At 39.2% G+C, this 22,184-nt stretch overlaps 1 protein-coding gene and 1 long non-coding RNA gene across 2 annotated transcripts; both read right to left on the bottom strand.

Annotated features, from left to right (window-relative positions):
* Positions 1–212: 212 nt before the first annotated feature.
* LOC141626281 (uncharacterized) lies at positions 213–1,383 on the bottom strand. Its single transcript, XM_074440185.1, has 5 exons — positions 1,320–1,383; positions 1,121–1,228; positions 923–995; positions 718–816; positions 213–514 (listed from the first exon to the last, which is right to left on the bottom strand). The coding sequence occupies exons 1-5, from the start codon at positions 1,364–1,366 to the stop codon at positions 431–433; spliced, it is 411 nt and encodes a 136-aa protein (XP_074296286.1). The 5' UTR covers positions 1,367–1,383; the 3' UTR covers positions 213–430.
* A 1,948-nt stretch (positions 1,384–3,331) lies between these two features.
* On the bottom strand, positions 3,332–3,844 carry LOC141633394 (uncharacterized). Its single transcript, XR_012538175.1, has 3 exons — positions 3,769–3,844; positions 3,462–3,683; positions 3,332–3,360 (listed from the first exon to the last, which is right to left on the bottom strand). It is a non-coding gene; the product is annotated as an uncharacterized LOC141633394 (long non-coding RNA).
* Between the last annotated feature and the right edge of the window lie 18,340 nt (positions 3,845–22,184).

The raw sequence follows: 22,184 nt of genomic DNA, 5'->3' as shown, positions 1-22,184 counted from the left end.
TTTAACATTAATCCGATGTCCATATGTGTAATGTACATCAGATTTTTATAGAAAGCCCATGTCCTTTGAAGCTAGAATTACATCGAACTTTTATAAATCCATTTTGTCCTTTATATTGTTTTTTTTTTTAAAAAAAAATTTGAAAAGAGCAGGCCAATTCATATTGCATTACACCAATTTGAATGCCAAAACATTAATACAAAACATGCCAACTGCCATTCAACCAAAATGATCGATTTCAATTAATAAAAACCGATCCCAATCAACATACAACGCAACCGTCTCCGTCATCCGAATTCAACAACTAACGAACAACAACAAAGGGCATAACAAATCCCAGCCAACATAACATATGGTCTTGCAGATCATGTAATCAGTTTTTCAAAATGCAACTACATAATACATTACTACGCTAGCTAGCTATCTACGGCTAGATATTGAGAAAATAGTTCGCCCACAAGTCCCGAACCTCATCTAATTCTTCTTGTGAATATGGCGTGGTGTCTTGAAAAACCTGTAATGCATATTAATGACAATGGGGCGATCGGACATGGCCTCACAAGGGCGACTTCATATAAGCTAATAATTAAGGGAAGAGGGTTTGTGACTAGCTCATTGAATTGGCGTGCAGGTTCGCCCACAATGCGTATAGGCGCAGGTCAAAGTAGGATAATTACTTGAAAAAATACCGAGTTTTGCTATAATGTCAAAACTGACCTCATTGATAGCTTTTGTTGGATTAGAACGCGTGACGATTTCCAGCATGTACCTCATGACGTAGTACCCGCATTCTACAACACCTTGTTGACGAGCACACTAAAACAACAACTCGACAAGAATTAAACCAATAACATGACTTTGTCAATTAAAAGTGATTGATGATCAGACATTGAACTTGTCGTCATAATAAGCAACAACTTACATTATGTTGCAGCCATTGCGGTGCTTGAGAACGCATTCTTTCCCCGCCATTGTAGCCGTATACTCTTACCGATCTAAATATAAACATGGTTTCAAATAAATGATTGTCAGCCAATAATAGTTGCCATTTTTAATGTTCTAATACGTTGAACATTTATTTATGTGCATATCAATAAATGAACTATTAAGATGAACTTACGCATTAATTAAAGATCTCAACTTTGACGGCACTGACTTTCCTAGTGAGTCGAACCAATGCACTTGATTATGATCAGCAACATCAGTCACAACGAGCATCCAATGATCACTGTAAATAATTTGTAACTTATTTACATGATAATCAATAATAAATGGTGACAGTTTTGTTTATTTAAAAGGCAAGGTTGATCAGCACTTACTCATCGTAATATGGAGCGATGTAAAATTTCCTTTTCAAGTCTTTCATCCTTTTAGAAAGTATGGTTCTTTGCTTTATCGAGGCATAGCCTATTTGTGAAATAATTTCTGGACATAAGAACCCGTACATTTCTTTGGTCACGATGATCTTTGTCCAAGTACCTATAACAATATACGTATAAGTATAACCAACATTTACGGTAAATAATCAACCTTTTCCATGGAAGCAGATTAAAAGTTAAAGGAACGAGCGTAATGAGTAGCTTCGCAAACCTACTCGACGTGGTGGCGAGTAGATGTTGCGTTTGAATAACCAATACTGATGTAGATGTTTTGATTGAATAACCAATGCAAAACTAAATAATGAGATGCAATAATTGTAGTATACATACCCAAGAAAAGTGTCAATGACTCCAAGGGAGATCTTATTCATGTTCAACAATGAAGCTATGTCTTCCTTGGCGAGGCGCAACCTTTTCTTGGATCCTAGGACATTCTCGATCAAATTAACATCGGTCACTTGATTATCGCGCATCACACTAACTACCCTTGCCAGTAATCGTCTACAACCGTAATTTTGGTCCAAAAGCGCTTTCAACTGGTTGTTTGATCTTGTCACTGATCCACCACCGCTTATCTTACTTTTACCACTTTCTACTTTCTGGGAATTAGAAGTTCCAGATGTCTTCCGTCTTTTGGGTTTAGGTGTCGTCGCAGTCTTTTCCGTAATCTTTTCCCCAGTCTTTTCCCCCATCTTCTCCCCTGTCTTCTCCCCTCTCTCTGATTCCAGGTTTTTTCGACATTCTGGGAAAAAGAATTACACCTATAATTATTAGAGCTTGCGTTGATGGCAAGAACTAAAAAAGACGGTTAACTGTATGGCTTTCATACCTTTACGTAGCGTAAAGTGATTCCATTTTTCGGCCAATGTACAAAGGAACCAAGGGCATCAGCAACAGTAGCAAATTCCTCAGTTGGTATAGGTAATGGTGTGTCATCCTTACCTTCCATGAGAACGTAAATGCATACCCTTAACGTTTCTGCTCCAATTTTTTGGCCGTGACAAACTGATGCCTGACTTGTGGTCTTGAATACTCGTCCAAGTGCCACCTTAGTGAAGTCATCGTATCTTGCACACTAGCTCACATTCAAATCCTGCGGAGCGATGGACAAGCAAGCAACCAAAGCAGCATAAGTAAAATGTTTATTATCAATTGAGAAATATATATATGATCACTAACATAGTCAATTGTTGCTAGATTTAATTACCTTCTCAGGTATGGCATCAAATGGATCGGAAATATGATCACTAACATTCCCACCTGTTTGCAATTCATCTCGAGCTCATTTGCGTCTTTCTCATTGTGAACGGAATAACTAACATTCTCATTTGTCTGTTTTCTCCCCATCATTATTTGAAGTCTTTATAAACCTCGACCTCACTTGTTCCGTGATCTTCTTTGTAAGCTTCTCTAAAAACTCGGTGAAATGACAGTAGTACTCTCATCTCGAGTTCGTTTGCATCCGCCAAAATACCGCTTATGCCCGACTCGACCCCCAACACCTCTAACACGACCATAATGCTCGCGAGTTCAAGCGCTTTTGTCAATTCATCAACTTTTCCGCTAGGTACAAATTCTCCTTTCTTGACCTTTTCCTTCAACACTTCTTGTTTGCAATTATTTTCATTAAATTGTAGCACATGGCATGGAGTATTATATATGATTTTTACTGAGTAGTGATAAACAGAAATGGAGTACTCACCAGCTCTTCAACTATTTTTGGTCTATGAATTTATACATGCTCCGTCATTGCCTACTCTTCCCTCTATCCATAAGTCACCTCGTTTTATGATAGTTGGGGTTTGACTACTTTCTTCTGCTGAGTCGTCTATCCCCGTTCCTTTCTCTTTTTCTTGTTCTTTGATCTTCAATTTTGCTTTCAATTTTTCTTCCAATTTCTGCTTGGCTTTTCGATATCCTCCACGAGACACGTGAGGGTACTTGTTCTTACTCGCCTCTCTGCAGCAACCTTACTTATAGCCTGTAAAAATAAAAGAGAACGACTTATTAGCTGAATACGAACTTATTTATTACTACCAACATGATACTAAAATATAAACGAATCTGAATCTAAGTACTTACTTTAAATTCTTCTGACAGTCGAGACTCTTTAAACTCCTTCCATACTTCAGATTTGATGTAAGGATACTTCTTTACCGGATCAGTCTCAACAGGCAACTTTCGACCTTTAGGGGGTTTTCGATAAACATACACTGCAGTCAATTTTGACTTAAAGTTTGTCCACGTGGTATTTGCAATTTTGATAACTTGCTGGTACTTTGTCTTTGGAATGTCAAAAACTGACTACAAATGCCAAAACATCATACGTGATTTCGAATGTCCAAAATTTGTCATTAATAATAAGCGGGAAAATTAATTAGTATCTTACCAAAACCTCATCCCAAATCCTCAGCTTAAGCTCCTCTCCCACATGCTTCCATGTACGAATGGTAATTGGCACTTTCAAGCGTCCAAGTAGACCAACATAACTCGTATACTTAGCACCAATCTTCTCAATTGGCTCACCATCAGAATCAAATTCTACTTTAAGCTTTTTACCTTGATCACGTAATGCTGTCAACTCCTTCATAAGCACCACGCTTTTGATCTTTCTTGGACGAGTTGTACTACTACATGGTACTGATGAAGCCATGATGACCTGTATCAAAATAAATTAAAACAGATCAGAAAATGGACAAAATACAGCGAACATGTACAGCAAGAAAACTATTTTACTGAAACAAGGTAAACTTAATTACCTCCTAGCTAGATGTATGCAATTGCTCTCATAGATATAAAAATCATAAGTAATTGAACATAAGGAAGACATTAGGTCAGATGTTAAAGTAAGGAACATGTGAAAATAAGTACAGATTGAGAGACGACTATTACTTAAAATAACGACCCGTGCTCTGCAGGATGCTTTTTAGGGTGAATTGACTCTCTAAATCAAATTACTCCAAAATACAGCTCTAATGATAAATGATAAGTACAGTGACTTAAACAACTAAAAATAGGAAAGACATTAAAATGAAAATCTTTGTCTTAAAATAAAAACATAACAAACAAACAGAAAAATGAGTGAGAGCAATTGTCTTAACATAAAAGTCAACCCATAAAGTTGCAAACAAAAACTAGCTACTGATTTTTTCTAGGTCAACCCATAACCCTTCTTCATGGTCATCTTGTAGATAAAAGTCATCTACATCATCAGTAGTCGTAGGCGGCAATCCAGAAGAAAAAGGAGGCAATTCGTCATCCACTTCATCCATTGCTTCTTTACCCACAAATTGCTTCTTACCATGAAGGACAATCGACCACTTCTCATCCATTTGGATCTTTAATATAAAAGATTTGTCTTGCACGATTAGCCATAATGAACGGATCTGATTTGTATCCTTCACGTGAGAAATCTACCAACGTGAAACCCATCCTATCAACTCGAACGCCCTTATTATGCTCAACCCACATACAACGGAAAACAGGTATCCTAAACTGAACAAAGTCTAACTCCCAAATTTCTTTGATGACCCCAAAGTATGGCTGAGCATCATAAGCAGGTCTAGTATCTTTAGCACTAGCAACACTCATTGACATAGCCATCAAAGCTACTCCACTATTTTGCATAGTACTTCTATCATCTTGATCCTTAGTGTAAAAGGAGTACCCATTGACGTCATAACCTTGATAAGTTAACACATGAAAACTAGGTCCATGTGTTAACCACCTTACCTCATCAGAGACTTTCTCACGCTCAATGTAACACTCGTTATCTACTTCATCGAGAGAACCATTTACGAAATAACCGATTATGCTCCATTGCTAACCACCTTTCTCCTTTAGAAGGATTTTGAGCACTTAGAAGGGTTTGATGCTTCTCTAAATATGGATGCACATCCACCATGTGTTGGAGAATATACAAGTGTGCCTGATCAAGGGTTTCTGGATTAGCAGTTACTACTTTTTTCCCAAGAGTACCTTGTCCCTGTAGTCTTCCTTCATGTCGAGATGTCGGAAGCCCAATAGGTTCAACATTGGACATGTACTCATTGACAAACTGTAGGGCCTCTTCTGCAATATAACCCTGAATCATACAACCTTCTGGCCTGTTTTGGTTTCTTACATAGGCGGCTAAAGGCTTTATATATCGCTCAAATGGATACATATTTCTTAAAAATACCGGTCCACAAATCTTAATTTCCCTCACCAAATGTACTACTAAGTCTTTGCATTATATCGAAAAAGGAAGGAGGGAAAAACATCTCAAGTTCACACATAGTAGTAATAACATCTTGTTGTAATGTATTCAACGTATCTGAGTCAACAACTTTGCTAAATATTGCATTGAAAAAATAGCAAAGTCGAATAATAGCTCCCCGAACATGATTAGGCAGAACTCCACGAAGCGCAACGGGTAGTAATTGTTGCATTAAAGTGTGACAATCATGTGATTTCAAACCCACCAGTTTTAAGTCTTTCATAGACACAAGATTTCTTATGTTCGATGAATAGCGTTGCGGAACCTTCACCCCATGTAAACATTCACACACACTTTTTTTTTCATTTCGTGACAAAGTATAACAAGCTGGGGGTAAATAGGTCCTTGACCCTCTAATTTGTGGTGCTAGTTCTGGTCGTATATTTTGAGTGACCATATCTTGTCTTGCTTTGACACCATCCTTTGTTTTACCAGGGATGTTGAGAAGTGTGCCAATAAGGCTCTCACACACATTTTTCTCCACGTGCATGACATCAATACAATGTCTCACGGACAAATGTTTCCAATATGGTAAATCCCAAAATATAGACCTCTTTTTATATAAGGTCCCATCACTTCTCTTATAAGGTTTTCCAAAATTATTTTCAATGTTTTTCACTTTCTCATAAACCTCTTTCCCACTTAAAATTTTTGGAGGGTTTCTAAGTTCTTGTTTTCCATTAAATGGCTTCATTTTTTTCCTATAAGGGTGTGAGCGGTGGAGCAACCTTCTGTTACAAAGGTACACATTCTTTCCTCCATGAACTAAACGATCAGAAATTGTATCCTCCTCACAAATTGGGCAAGCTTTAGCCCCTTTCACAGTATAACCAGATAGGTTGCCATATGCCGGGAAGTCATTAATGGTGCAAAATATCATGGCACGTAGGTTAAAAGTCTCACCACGATAAGCATCATATACCTCTACCCCTTCATCCCATAATAACTTTAAATCATCCATCAATGGTTCCAAGTAAACATCTATGTCATTTCCAGGTTGCTTAGGCCCGGAAATTAGTAGTGACAACATAAGATATTTACGTTTCATGCATAACCAAGGAGGCAAATTATAAATTGTTAGCAAAACAGGCCACGTACTCCACTGACTACTTAGATTACCAAATGGATTCATACCATCGGTACATAGTCCAAGCCTTAAATTTCTAGCATCAGACCCAAATTCGGGAAACAAATGATCTATGCTTTTCCTTTGAGTTGAATCAAGCAGGATGACGAATTTTGTCATCTAAAATTCTACCATCACCACCAGCATGCCAAATTAAGTTTCTCGCCTCTTTTAAATTTGCAAACATTCTTTTAAATCTTGGGATAATGGGAAGATACCATAAGACTTTAACTGGGACACCTTTACTATTTGTGGAATTCTTTTTCGGCAACTTATAACGTGAACTCCCACACTTTGGACATTTGTCTAATTCTTTATAATCTTTCCGAAACAAAATGCAATCGTTACGACATGCATGTATTTTTACATAATCAACTCCCATTGGACACAAAATTTTCTTAGCATCATACGTACGCCTAGGGAGTTCATTGCCTTCCGGTAACATCTGACCCAAAAACTCAAGCAAAGTTGTGAAACTTTTATCACTCCATCCATTTTTAGCCTTTAAACTATACAATTTTAAAGTTGTCTTTGATAGGCGTGTGAAAGTTGAACCAGGGTACAAGGGTTTTATTGCATCACCAAAACAGACCTATCAAACATCTCAATTTCACTTGGGTCTACAGCGGATTTTTTCAAATCATTTATAAGATTGTCTACTCGATCAACATTTTCATCAAAATCCTCTCCCTCAAAGTCGCTATCATCCCCTAAATTACTACACAAAGTGGGCAGCACATTCTCCCCATGCCAAATCCACCTTGTATAACTCTTGTCAATACCATTAATTAGGAGGTGACTTTCCAATTCTACCGCATCAACATACTCATTATTCCCACATTTAACACATGGACAGAAAAGTTGTTCCACATTCTCTGCATTATTCATAGCATGTCTAACAAAATATTCCACCCCTTCCCTATATCTAGAATCCAAACGATCAACAAACATCCATTCGCGATCCATATCCATCTTCAAAATTTACTGCAATAATAGGGAAGAGGGTTAAAATCTGCTTACTATTTTCAGAGTTCATCACTTCACCTAATTACTTAACTCTCTACTCCTTAATTAACATTCTACCTTACTTTTACTCCTTACTTTGTTTATTTACATGCTTTTTATGCTACAAACGTATTGACAAAAAAATAGTAAGCAGATTTTCAAACATGCTAATCACAGACCATACATTCACTACACATTCACACATGCTAATCACAGACCATAGAAACCCCCAATTTGAGCATACATTCACATACATTCTTTCACAGACCATACATTCACACAACTACCAACTAATCTGCTCATACAACCACATCAAAAGAGACCCAATTCAACTAAACATTAGAATGATAAGTTTGATAATCTAATAGTCAAGTTTCGAAACTTTCTGAATGATTATTAAAAAACTAAATGGCAAAATTCAAGCAGCAGCAGGTGCCAAAATAATTAATACAGCGGCTCATCTGCTTATACACAAATTCATCACTTAAACAAACAGCAATTCAACTAACAACGAGTATCATTCATATATAAACCAGGAATATAAATGCATGTAATACAATAATAGCAATGTATAATAATAAACCCCCAATTAGATTATCAATTAAATTATAACCCTATAATTCATTCTTCAGTCAAAATTACAAAAAAATCAAAATCAATTTCAGTAAAATATTCAAATAAACCATAAAATGATCGAGAATAAATATATAAATGATAGGGGAAGATTAATTACCTAATAATAAAGAGCGAAGAACGAAGCAGCAGCAGCTAGGGTTTGATGTCGCGAGGTGATGAGAACGAAGACTGATGATATCGCCGGTGAAGAGAAGAAGGATGATGTCGCCGGTGATGAGAGAAGAAGGGATGAACGATGAAGCAGCAGCAGCAACTAGGATTTTGGGTTTTTGATCGGATTTTGAAGTGAAGAAGCTAAGGGATGAACATGAGATAGAGAAGAAAGGGATGATCGAGTAAGCTATACTAAGGGTTTGAGTTTGGGTTTGTCTAAAAAAAAAGAATGATAGTGAAAATAATTTGGGGCGGGGGGAATTGTTTTCATTTTGCGCCCAAATTAAGGATTATATGGACATGGGTTGTAATTTAATCCGATGTCCATTATAATGGACATGGGTTGAAAATAACAACCGATGTCCATATAATATAATTACATCAGACTTTTATAAAAATCCGATGTGCAAACTTATTACATCTGTTTTTTCAAAAATCCGATGTCCATCCACTGATGTCCTTGATGAATTCTGTAGTAGTGCATGCTTATATATCAAGTCGAGTGGGAGTAAGATTGTATTCTTGATATTTTATGTTGATGACATACTCTTGATTGGGAATGACATTCCTCTCCTATCTTCGGTTAAAGAATGGTTGAAGAACCATTTCCAGATGAAAGATCTGGGTGAGGCACAGCGCATTTTGGGAATCCTTATCTATCGAGATAGATCACGACGGATGTTATCACTTAGTTAGGAGTCTTATTTGGATAATATTCTTGAGAAGTTCAGCATGACCAACTCCAAGAAGGGGAACCTTCCAATGACGACTGGGACGCAGTTGAGCAAGTCTCAGTCACCCACGACGCCTGAAGGGATTGAGCGCATGAGTCGTGTTCCTTATGCATCTGCAATAGGATCAATCATGTATGCCATGATATGCACACGTCCAGACGTGGCATATGCATTGAGTATGACGAGTCGGTACCAAAAGACTCCAGGTGAAACACACTGGATAGCTGTTAAAAACATCCTCAAGTACCTACGGAGGACTAAGGATTGGGTATTGACTTATGGAGGCGATACTAAGCTATGCGCAATCGATTCTGTGAGATGCTAGCTTCCAAACGGATCGAGATGATTCAAAATCTCAGTCCGGGTTCGTCTTCACTCTTAATGGTGCTGCGGTCAGCTGGAAGAGTTCCAAACAGAGTGTTGTAGCAGATTCTACTACTGAATTCGAGTACTATGCCGCTTCGGAGGCAGCAAAGGAAGCGATATGGATGCGTCAATTCTTACAAGGACTTACGGTAGTTCCTAGTTCGAATGACCCGATCACCATCTATTGTGACAATAGAGGTGCCATCTTCCAGGCTAAGGAGCCAAATTTTAGCAAAAAATCTAGACATGTACATCGGAAAGCTCACCTGATCCGTGATTACGTCGAGCAAGAGGAGATAGTGATAGACAAGATTGCGACGGATGATAACATCGCGGATCCTCTCACTAAACCGTTGAATTATGATAAGCATGTAGGGCACGTTAATTCCATGGGAATTAAACGTGTTCCTGAGTTGTAGTACTTGATTATGGATTTGATACATTATCTTTTTCATATACTATTTATAACTTCATCGTTTTATTATAATATTTTGTTTTTCATGTGAATTGTACTAACAACATTGAACACCACAAAGTGAACTGAATTACATTATATTGTTTTGGTCCGTAATCGCCAATGTGAGCTGATAACTCCGGCTATTATATTGTGCAGTCGATTGATGGTGGGTTTAACGAGCCATAAGTCAAACGGTTGACTGATCGATCACAGATGCGAGATTATAACGATACCTCGTAGGACAACTTTTTGTGACAACGTAATGGAGTCCTAAATGTTTAAAAACATTCGGTGCCAGGTCGTGGATAGGACATCCATTGTATTCCTAGAGTCGATTCTTTTGACTATCGTCTGTCTCTTGAGATTAAGGCAGTTTTTGGGTGACTTTGGTTTCTTTCTCACGATCTGCCGAATCTGGAGGCTAAGTAGATTTTTTCGGGTTATTTCATCTTTGTGCTTACATCTGCAGGATTCGAGTTGAGGAAAATATCCAACCCTTATCAGGTATAGTTATTTCTCAGGGCCACTCGAGGAGTTGTAACTGAAATACATGGCCATGCTCGAATGATGATTCATTTATCAGTTAAGTTACTCTCTAGTCGGGGAAACCACTCTTGATGATGATCGCTTGTAAAATACGACCTTTGTGAATATGGATTTGCAAATTGTTTTACATTGAGTGGGAAAAATTTTAGGATATGAGAATCGGTTATCGCACATAAACTTGTGAGGACAAGTGGGAGTTTGTTGGAGCTTGTGTCCTCCACAAATTAGTGTGATAACATTTGTAAATCTCTTACAGGTTCAGAAGGGTATACTTCGTATTTTAATCAGTTGATTAACGATTACCTAATAACGGTTGGCTTGCTAGAAAGTTTGACGTTATTATCATACAGATGACGGTGATCAACTGGTCCCTAAAGGTCACACCTATAGGATGTGTTTGAGAGATGTGGTTATAGAAATATAATCACATTGATGCCTAATATGACTAAACAGTTAGTCAATGTGTTGATGAGACAATTATTTAATGAAGATTAAATAATTTAGTTGTGACGAATTAACTGTCAATTCGTAAATTGAATATAATAATTTATATTTAATTAAATGTATGTAATGTTAGCTTGGACGAATTAATTTGTTAATTCGTAATTAAATGTAATCGGTTATATTTAATATCAACAAGATAAATGTGTCATAGTGGTAATAATGAGGGTACACAAACCAAGAGGTCATGTGTTCGATCCTCCCTAGATGACAATTTAACACATTTTATACATTTTTGGAATAACCGAAAATAAGGAAAATATACTCCTTATTTCGGTGATATGGGCCGAATTAGGGAAGATAATATCTCCCTTATTCACTCCCATTTTCGGTTTCCATAAGAGGAGAAAGGGAGATCATTTTCTTACCCTAATTCTCTTTTAACCTAATCTCTCCTCTCATCAGAAAAAAAACACAAAAACAACCTAAATTTTTACAGAAAATTTGGATCGATTCTAGCATAATCAAAGGGCATATCTCATATCGTCTTGGGTGCAACTAATAGGCGAATATCAATTTTGATATTGTTCTTAGGCCATTTTTGCTAGGACCGAAGGTTATTTCTAAACCCTATATACTTTTGTTTATGTAATTTTATTTTATGACTAGTGATCATCTTCATAAAATTCGTTATAATCCTTGTAAATTAAGGGATGCATACAGATAAATTCCCACACATATGACAGTTGCCTAGCCCCTATTCTCTGTATCCTCTCAGTGACCTTATCAACTAAGCACTGACAATCAAGCACCCCCAGTCTTTTAGGCATGATTTTGACTCCCAGATACTTAAAGGGGATACTGCCTCTCTTCATGCCAGTAAGTGCCTCAATATCCTTCACCAGACTATCTCCCATTCCATTACAATAGAAACTGGATTTGCCACTATTCATATGGAGACCAGACGCCAAGGAGAAAGTGCTGAAGGCTCTCATCATAAGAGTAATAGAATTTAAATCACCCCTGCTAAAAAGCAGTAGATCATCTTCAAAACACAGATGATTCAGACTGAGCTTATTGCATAGAGGGTGGAATTTAAACCCAGGGAACAGGTGTAGCACTCCAAATAGTCTACTCAGGTAGTCCAGACATATAGTAAACAGCAAGGGGGATAAAGGGTCCCCTTGCCTTAAACCTCTTCTCCCTTTAAAAAATCCAAAGACTTCCCCATTCAGAGGCAGTGAGTATGAGGGGGAAGACACACATTGCATAATAAGATCAATGCTAGTCTTAGGAAACTGGAGATGGACTAGCATATCATGTAAAAAACTCCATTCAATTGAATCATACGTCTTTTGAAGGTCAATATTCATCATGATTCTGGGGGAGCATATCTTTCTATTGTATAATTTTATGAGGTCTTGACATATTAAAATGTTGCCCACAATATCCCTCTCTACAACAAAGGCACTCTGAGAAGGGTGGATGATATCAGGCAAAATACAGCTTAACCTTGAACACAACACTTTAGCCATACACTTGTAGACAGTGTTACAACATGCAATGGGCCTGAACTGAGTAACACTGTCTGGAACTTCAACTTTAGGAATCAGAGTGAGTGTGGTATTATTTGCTTCCTTCAGCACTTTCCCTGAGCTAATCATATTTCTGACAGCAATGCAAATGTCTTTCCCTACAATAACCCATGAGTCCTTGAAAAACTGGCTACTATACCCATCAGGACCTGGGGCTTTAGTACCAGGGATGGAGAACATTGCATTTTTTATCTCATCATCAGTAACAAATCTGGTAAGAATCTCCCTGTGCTCATCAGTTAAACACTTACCAGATCTAATGACTCCCTTATGAGCAGAAGTCACCTCTTTAGAAGAGCCAAGCAAGCCTATGTAGTACTCCTCAAAAGCAGATTTGATTCCTTGAGGTGTAGTACACAGCTTCCCCTCCTTATCCTTGATATGATACACCCTGTTATGAGTCCTTCTTCTCTTAATACTAGCATGAAAGAATGCAGTATTCTCATCCCCATTTTCACCCAATTCTCCTTTGCTCTTTGGGCTAGAAAAGAATTCCTAGCCTTAGTTAAGTTTACTAGATCCTGTGCACATTCTCTTTCAGCATTGCACAAATCAGGATTCAAAGGGTCCTTTGAGAGCTGATCTTGGAAATGTTTTAAGAAGAGTTCAGTAACATGAGTAAGGTTCTCAATATCACTGAACTGTTCCTTATCCAAATTCTTCAAATTCTTCTTTAATCCCTTCAATTTATTGACAACTCTGTACATGGGTGTACCCTGAACATCACAATTCCACCCCTCCTTGACCACTTCAGAAAAATTTGCAGCCATAGACCACATGTTAAAGTATTTAAAGGCAGGCTTCTTCCTCATATAATTCTCAGTCAGAGTGATCACACACGGGCAATGATCATACATACCTTCAGGCAAAAACTGAGCCACAGAATCAGGATAAGAAATAATCCAATCATCATTAACAATTACCCTATCCAATCTACTATAAACCTTTGTATCATTTTCATGTTTGTTATTCCAAGTATAATAAGAACCAGTCACCTTAAGCTCATGAAGGTTACACCCACTCATCATACTTCTCATAGGTGCAATCTCAGCCCATGTGACAGCAACACCCCCTATTCTTTCATCCACAAAGGTTATACTGTTAAAGTCCCCACACACTAACCAAGGACCAGCAACAGTGATACTATACCCCTTAATACTCTCCCATAAACTCTCTCTTTCCTGGATCTTGTTAAAGCCATAGACAAGAGTGAAAAAGAAAGACACCTTATGCATTTTGTCATACACTTTTGAGTGGATAAATTGCTCAGTGATACTTAAAACATCCACCTGATATAGGGTAGGGTCCCATAGTAACCAAACATGACCACCAGGGTGATGACTATTATTTGTGCAGATAGACCAATCATTACATATATTAGTTCTAACATTATTCCACTTACTCCCCTTTATTTTTGTTTCAAGTAATCCAAATAAACCTAAATTATTTTGGTGAATAAACCATCTAATATCTTGTTGTTTATTTAGGTTATTCATACCACGCACATTCCAAAATCCCAAGCTACCCATTCTCAGAACTAGCGACTTGGAACCCCAATTTCCTTCTACTTTCAGTTCTTGCTTTTTGCATTGATAAATTCAGAGCATCCATGAAGGTAATTCCTCTAGGGGTAAACAATCTAGGTTCCCTAGAATCATTCCTTAACAGCCTGCTTATGAACCTCGTTGGCATTGACTGACCATTATCAATCCTTTCCTGTCCTATAGCAGGAGTCTCCATTATGACAACTGGCTCCACCATAGGTGTGACCACTGTGATAGGAGGAGATACAGGCTTAGGAACAGGTTTTGCAGTGGGTGTCAGAGTTGGTTTAGCAGTTTTTGTGTTAGAAGCAGCAGGTTTAACATGTGGTTTAGCCTTTGGCCGCCAAACTTTCTGAGGTTTTTTCCCATCAGCCCTGCACAAATCAGATGTATGCCCAAGTCCCTTACACTTATCACAGGAAAGGGGCAACCAATCATACACAACTCTTACCCTCTGAGTCTTTCCCAATTCATCCTAAAAAACAAGCTCAGTAGGGAATTCCTGTCCAATTTTTATCTCAACCAGAACTCTAGCATACCCAAGGAATGCACGGTTACTGGTAGCCTCATCGCAACGCAAGAATTTCCCGACTAAACCACTGATTTTTGATAGACACGCAGGACCCCAAAACTTGATGTCTAAACCATAAAGTTTCATCTAGATTGGAATCAATTGCACATCATGTTTAATTAATTCAACATCAGGAGTCCACTCTTTCACTATTACCGGCTTACTATCAAACATAAGGTGACCGTTCCTAACAACTTCCAGCTGTTTCTCTTTTGTTTTAAAGCGAACCAGGAAGATGCCGTTAGGTAAAAACAAAATACGATCAACTCCATATGATTGCCACACTCGCTTAACAAAACCCGTAACCACACTACTAGGAGGCTTCGCGCCCAGAATGTAACAGAAAACAGCAGACGACCAGTAATTGATCTCACCTGCAACATCATCAGCGGAGAGTTCAAGCACTGGTACCGGCTGTTCCTGAGAAGTCTCGGTGATGACCTCCACTTCCCGTTCTTCCTCCAGAATCACATCCAATTCCTCCGAGGCCAGCGGAGAGAATGTTAATCTGATCGGACGAGCAGAAGCAGGCGATTTCCCTTTATTATTACTAGAGCTTGCGAAATTAGAATCAACATGTTTTTTTGTTTTTGTATTTGAGTGTATAATAGATGATTTTGATTTAGAAACGTTAATCGATTTGGGACTTTTATTAGAGTTCTTAATCCCAGCCATTACTAAAGATTAATCCCCTTTTTAGAATTTTAGAGTGTTTTATCTCTCTAGAATCTCTCTCATCCCGTTACTATTATATCCCATCTTATGTTCTAATTATTTCCATATTTTTTTATTTTTCGTTTTCATGATTGCAGAACACAAGGAGGAGTACACCAGGAACTGATTACAGACCATTTGAGGAAAGATTTCTCTTACGACCCTCTGGAGTAACAAACAGGTTACATATTTCATATGTCGATTGATGTTTAGATTATGGTGATCAAAGGAGTATGACATTGTAGTGTTAGGTTTAGCTCGTGGGTTTTTGGTGCTACTTAGTCGAGTAGCTTACTTTGTTGCTGATAGAACATTGTAAAGTATTCTCCTACTGTTGTTAAAAAAAAAATGGTGATCAAAGGAGAGATGGAAGCAGGGTTTGAACTTAAGACGGACTAGAACATAGATGAAAACTATAGGGCGGAGAATCAGTAATGCAATAAAGTAAGTTGGAGAAAAAGTCTAAAAATCCACAAATGCGTAATTGTCATTGCTTAGGGCTGGGGCGAGACCCCTCACTCCGCCATTGGATCAATGGTCGCGTAATTCGGACTTAAATAGTCATTCTTTGATTGTTTTGGTCTATAACTACTAGGAAGAAAGTGCCTTATTTGTCTCGACATATTTCATGTTTTTCATAGGATGCACATATTTCTAGTTTTGTTCTAGTCTGAAATTAAGCTGTTTCATAGTTACAATAAAATTTTCAACACTTTTAAATTAATTAAAGAGTACATGTCCCAAGATTTATACTTCAGGCCTAATGGATAAACATTCCCAATCCGAAACCTGAATGAATCTAGAATTATACTTCTATTATGCTGGATTGAGTACACGACCTAAATGTTCTATTAAAAATGCAGCATTCCCATGGACCCTCCTTACACCCTGCCTACACGATTCATCATCGTCAACAATCGTCTTGATCATGGTCCAAATCGTAGGATTCCGTTATTCCTGCGTCAATTTAGGCACAGGCCTGTCTCGCAAGGGACAAGATACGGCCCCCCTACAGAGATAAACGAGCCACGCCTAACACGAGAAGAGCAAGAAACAGTCTTAAATAACCTCCATAGACAAACATATAACCATGTCCCCAAGATTGCAATGAGAGTTAGCCTCTATTATAGGGACCTCAACCGAGATGCTAATGTTAAGAATAAAGATGAAGACGGGAAAAATTGCGCTGTTTGTTTAGAGTATTTTGAGCATGGAGAAGAAGTGATGGCTGGTTACACCTTGTAAACATATGTTCCATGAAGAATGCATTGTTCCATGGGTGGAGAATTATTAGGCCTAGGTTATCATTATATTAGGCCCAGGTTATTCTTATCATGAAAGCCCATATATTGTACTTATATAAACGATTGACAAACGTAATACAAACCACCAATTCCCTTCATATCGTTTAACATGGTATCAGGGATCCTCTTCCACAAAAAATTCTCCCCTCAAACCCTAATCTAACAACTCACAGCCACCATGAAAATCCTTTATTTCCCAATTATGTCAGGCGATGAGGAACGCAAAGAGCCACCGAAGCTCGATTTCTCTAGCCATTATTATCTTGGTCCTCACGACATTCCTAATATCAAAATCTCAAACGTTCTCCTTCGTTGTGGAAATTATGACGATTGGAAAAACTCCATCAAAATGTCTTTAAAATCTCGCCGGAAATTCGGTTTTGTCGACGGTACGATAAAGAAACCAACATACGCTTTGCTCCTCGAAAATTGGGAAGTTGTCCATTGTACCTTGGTCCAATGGATTCGAAATACGATCGATCCTTCGATTCTCGATACGGTGTCCTACGTTGATAATGCTGCTGCTCTTTGGTCTGAATTGGAGTCGCAATTCAACGTTGTCGATGGCACACTCATTCATGATCTTAAGACACAATTACATGACTGAAAACAATCTAAAGGTATGGATGTTACTACTTTTTACGGCAAAATGAAATCGCTTTGGGATTCTCTTATTATTCACAAACCTCCGTTTGCTTGCAAATGTGGTAAATGTGAGTGTGACATCGGGACTGCCTCGGTTAAACGCCTAGACAATGAGAGGCTCCTTCAATTTTTTATGGGTCTCGATGATTCCCTTTATAGCAATATTCGCTCTCAACAGTTTCAACTCGACCCATTACCTACCCTTAGTCGTGCATATCATGCCGTACTCAGGAGGAGCGTTTGCACGCGCCTAAGGAGTCTCCTGCCGATGTCTCCGACGTTGTCGCGTTTGTCACGCCCTCTGCTGCCCAGAATTCGGTCGACTGGCGCGCTTTGCGTGACAAGGAACGAAGTGAACGTTGTCAATCTTACTGCACTTGCTGTGAAACCCGTGGCCATGTTGTTGCTACTTGTTTTTTTAAAACGCAGTGTTTTCCGGATTGGTGGTGTGACAGGCCTCGCACCTTGGCTGAGTATCACAGCGGGTGGCCGTGGGAGAAGCTCGGGTGCTACTGGTTCCGGCTCGGGTGGTAATTCAGGTGGTAACTCCTCGGGTTCAGCAGGGGGTTCCTCGGGTTCCATGGTTCACGCCAATCTGCTTACTTTCGGCATTTCAACAAATTCTGTGCTTGCCTCTGATCGACTGAGTGTTAAGTGCAATTGGATTCTTGATACAGGAGCCTCCAACCATTATACAGGAAATTCGACATGTTTGGAGGAGCAACGTATGATTCCAGCCCGTCCTATTGGTTTACCTAATGGTCAACGGGTTAAGTCTACTATAGTGGGCAATGTTTATATCAATGAATTTCTTATTTTGCAGGATGTTTTATTCGTTCCAAGCCTTACTTGTAATTTGATCTCGGTTTCACAGCTCACAGCTACTAATGATTTTTCCTTTGAATTTGCTAAAACTGCTTGTCTTATTCAGGATCGTTCTTCGAGGACGACGATTGGACTCGGTGAGCTATGGGATGGAATTTATTGGATTGGTGCGAGTGTTCGGTCTCATGTCATTCATCAAGTGAACAGCGAGAGCTGCTTTGATCTTTGGCATCGGCGTTTGGGTCACCCTTCTGATAAAGTGGTCAAGACTATTCCTTTTTCTTCTAGCTTACATTCTAATAAAAACTTGGTTTATGATGCGTGTCACTTTGCTAAGCAGCATCATAATAGTTTTTATTTGAACGATAAACGTGCTTTGGGCATTTTCGATTTAATACATTGTGACTTGTGGGGTCCATATTGGCTCTCTTCTTCTTGTGATGTGAGATATTTTTTAACCATTGTTGATGATTTCTCTCGCGCTACTTGGGTTTATTTGTTGGTTGATAAGACGGAAGTTACGGATATGTTTATGAATTTCTTACATATGGTCGAATCACAAATTTTTAAGACCGTCAAAACTATCCGTAGTGATAATGGCACTGAGTTTAATTGTATGCCTGCTTATTTCTTTAAAAAGGGTATTCCGTTTCAAACATCTTGTGTTGGCACGCCTCAACAAAATGGCCGTGTCGAGCGCAAGCATCGCCATATTTTAAATGTGGCACGAGCTCTTCTTTTTCAGGCTCATTTGACCAAATCTTTTTGGGGCGAATGCATTCTTACCGCAGCTTATTTAATAAACCGTACGCCATCCCCTTTACTTGCCAATAAAACCCCGTATGAATGTCTTTTTGGTGTGCCCCCATCCTATAAAAATTTGCGGGTCTTTGGGTGTCTCTCATTTGCACACAATCAAAATACTTGGGGTGATAAGTTTGAGAAACGGGGTCGAAAGTGTATTTTTGTCGGGTACCCTCACAATAAGAAAGGGTGGAAGCTTTATAACCTTGAGATGGAGTCATTTTTCGTTTCGCGCGATGTTGGTTTTTATGAGTCCAATTTTCCTTTTGCTCCGCCTGTTTCTTCTCCTGCCCCGTCTTCCCCTTATATCTCGGATGTTCCTTTTAACGGGACTGATGATGGTGTTGACGGGTCCGTTTTTGAGAAGGGGGGGGGGACTCCAGCTAATTCGGGTCCAAATGAGGCGGAGCAACGTGATCAGAATAGTCCCACTTCCGAGACTCTCAATAATGGTAATGGTATACCTGATGGTGGGAGTTCGACTAATGATGCAGGGCCCTCGAATAATGAGCCCCCGGCGGTTTTGGGTCGTGCTCATCGCCTGAAAATTCCCAATTCTCATCTTAAGGGTTACGTTCTTGGCACCACACAAAGTCCATCCTCGTCTCCTAGCTCACCGCGCTCGCCATCGTCGCCCTCAGGTACGCCTTACTCTATAGCAAATTATATAAATTGTAACAAATTTTCGACAAAACGTTGTCATTTCCTTGCAACAGTAACAGCAGGGGTCGAGCCACCATCCTTCAAAGAGGCCCTTCGTGATGAAGGGTCGTGTTTGGCCATGAAAAATGAAATTGAGGCTCTTGAACTCAATGAAAGGTGGGAGCTCACTGATCTTCCTTCTGATAAGAAGGCCCTCGGCTGCAGATGGGTATACAGAATTAAATATAAGTCGGATGGTACCATTGAACGGTTCAAAGCTCGTCTCGTTGTGTTTGTTAATCATCAGGATGGAGGCCTAGATTATGGAGAAACATTTGCTCCGGCTATCAAAATGGTGATTGTTCGAACTTTTTTAGCTGTTGCAGCAATTCAGAAATGGGAATTACACCAGATGGATGTTCATAATGCGTTCTTACATGGTGACTTGTCTGAAGAGGTATATATGCGACTCCCTCCTGGATTTAGTAAGGGCAAGGAAGGGAAAGTATGTCGTCTAAAGAAGTCTTTATATGGCCTCCGTCAGGTGCCTCGTTGCTTCCGCTATCGCTACCTTTAAAACGTATTTGGGGAATTGCTTTCACATGAAAGACTTGGGACCGCTTAAATATTTTCTTAGCCTTGAAGTGGCTCGCAGTGCTGAGGGCATTTACCTTAATCAGCGGAAATATGCCCTTGATATTATTTCTGAAGCTGGTCTTCTTGGTGCGAAACCGGCTGTTACGCCCATTGAACAAAATCACAAGCTTGGGCTTCCCGATGATGCACTTTTGGAAGACGTTACCCCTTATCGTCGCCTTATCGGCCGTCTAGTGTATCTAGCTGTTACACGACTAGACTTATCTTATGCGGTCCATGTCCTATCCCAGTTTTTACATCAACCACGCCAGGCGCATATGGCAGCTGCCTTACGGGTTGTGCGTTATCTTAAGGGCAGTCCTGGACAAGGCATTCTTTTTCGTTCTGATAGTACTTTTTCTATCTCTGGCGGGTGTGACTCCGATTATACTGGATGTCCCATGACTCGGCGTTCCGCTACTGGCTGGTGTATACATCTTGGTGACTCGCCTATTTATTGGAAGACCAAGAAGCAGCATATGGTCTCTGTTTCTTCCGCCGAAGCTGAATATCGATCTATGGCTGCCCTTGTCTGCGAGCTCAAATGGTTCAAAGGACTTTTGGTTAGTTTGGACGTCTCCTCTCCATTGCCTATGAAGCTTTTTTGTGACAGTCAGTCCGCTTTGCACTTGGCTCGTAACCCGGTTTTCCATGAGTGTACGAAGCACATTGAGATTGACTGTCACTTTGTTCGCGACACCATCATTGAAGGTTTAATACACCCGGTTCATGTCTCTACCCACGAGCAACTAGCCGATATCTTTACTAAAGCTTTAGGCGTAAATCAATTCTGTTATCTCCTTCGCAAGCTGGGCATTCCTGATCTCCATGCTCCAGCTTGAGGGGGGTATTAGGCCTAGGTTGTCATTGTATTAGGCCTAGGTTATTCTTATCATGAAAGCCCATATATTGTACTTATATAAACGATTGACAAACGTAATACAAACCATAATTCCCTTCATATCGTTTAACAAGAATCATAGCAACTGTCCGTTTTGTAGGTCTGCTTTATGTAAGAGAGTCGGAGAAAATAGAAGCGCTGTTCTGCCTACTAATGCCAGTTTATTGTCCGATGAAAATTTTCCAATAATCAGAGCTGTGGATGAAGCCTTTGTTCTAGGAGCGTAGCCACCTCTATCATCTGTAATAATCTAATGTAATGTAATGTTGTAATAAGTTCTGTAGTTTTTGTAATCAGGATTGTATGTCTATTGACGTGGTGTTGTAACTCCATAAGCAGCGTCATGCGTTATGTAGAATGATGAAGACAGAGTGGCATGGAGTATAAAAGTTGATCATTGTATTTTTAAAACAGACAAGCAGTTTGTGTACAGACGTACAGTCTTCTGCAATTTTTCTCAATGAAGTCACTGCAGTGTAGTTTTTTTAAGGTGAAAAGAGGTCCGAACACTCGCAAGAGCAATTTTGATATGCTGTGTCGGTTGAATATTGGACCGGGGTCGTGAATATCAGTCTATATCAACTTCCAAAAGAAAGAGATAATTAAATCAACAGTAACTCTCCTATAGGACCGTCCTATAGCATATGACGGGCCCAATAGAAGAGAGTAGCCCATTAAAAGAGGTTATTTCAAAACGAAATTAAAAGAAAGTGAACCCCAAAATACTCAGATCTCATTGCAATTCTAATCCTTCATCATCGCACCTCCAATTCACGCCAACTCTTCCATCGCCTCTACAACTCACGTCGTCGTCACCACCACTCCGCTGCCTCTTCAATTCACATCCTCATCGCCTCTTCAATCCACATTTGCAACCAACTACAGCTAGAGATGAAGATTGT

This window comes from Silene latifolia, chromosome Y, assembly GCF_048544455.1.
Source record: "Silene latifolia isolate original U9 population chromosome Y, ASM4854445v1, whole genome shotgun sequence".
NCBI classification, from domain to species: Eukaryota; Viridiplantae; Streptophyta; class Magnoliopsida; order Caryophyllales; family Caryophyllaceae; genus Silene; species Silene latifolia.
Note: the sequence above shows the minus strand (reverse complement) of the source record. Positions and strands in the feature narration are given on the sequence as shown.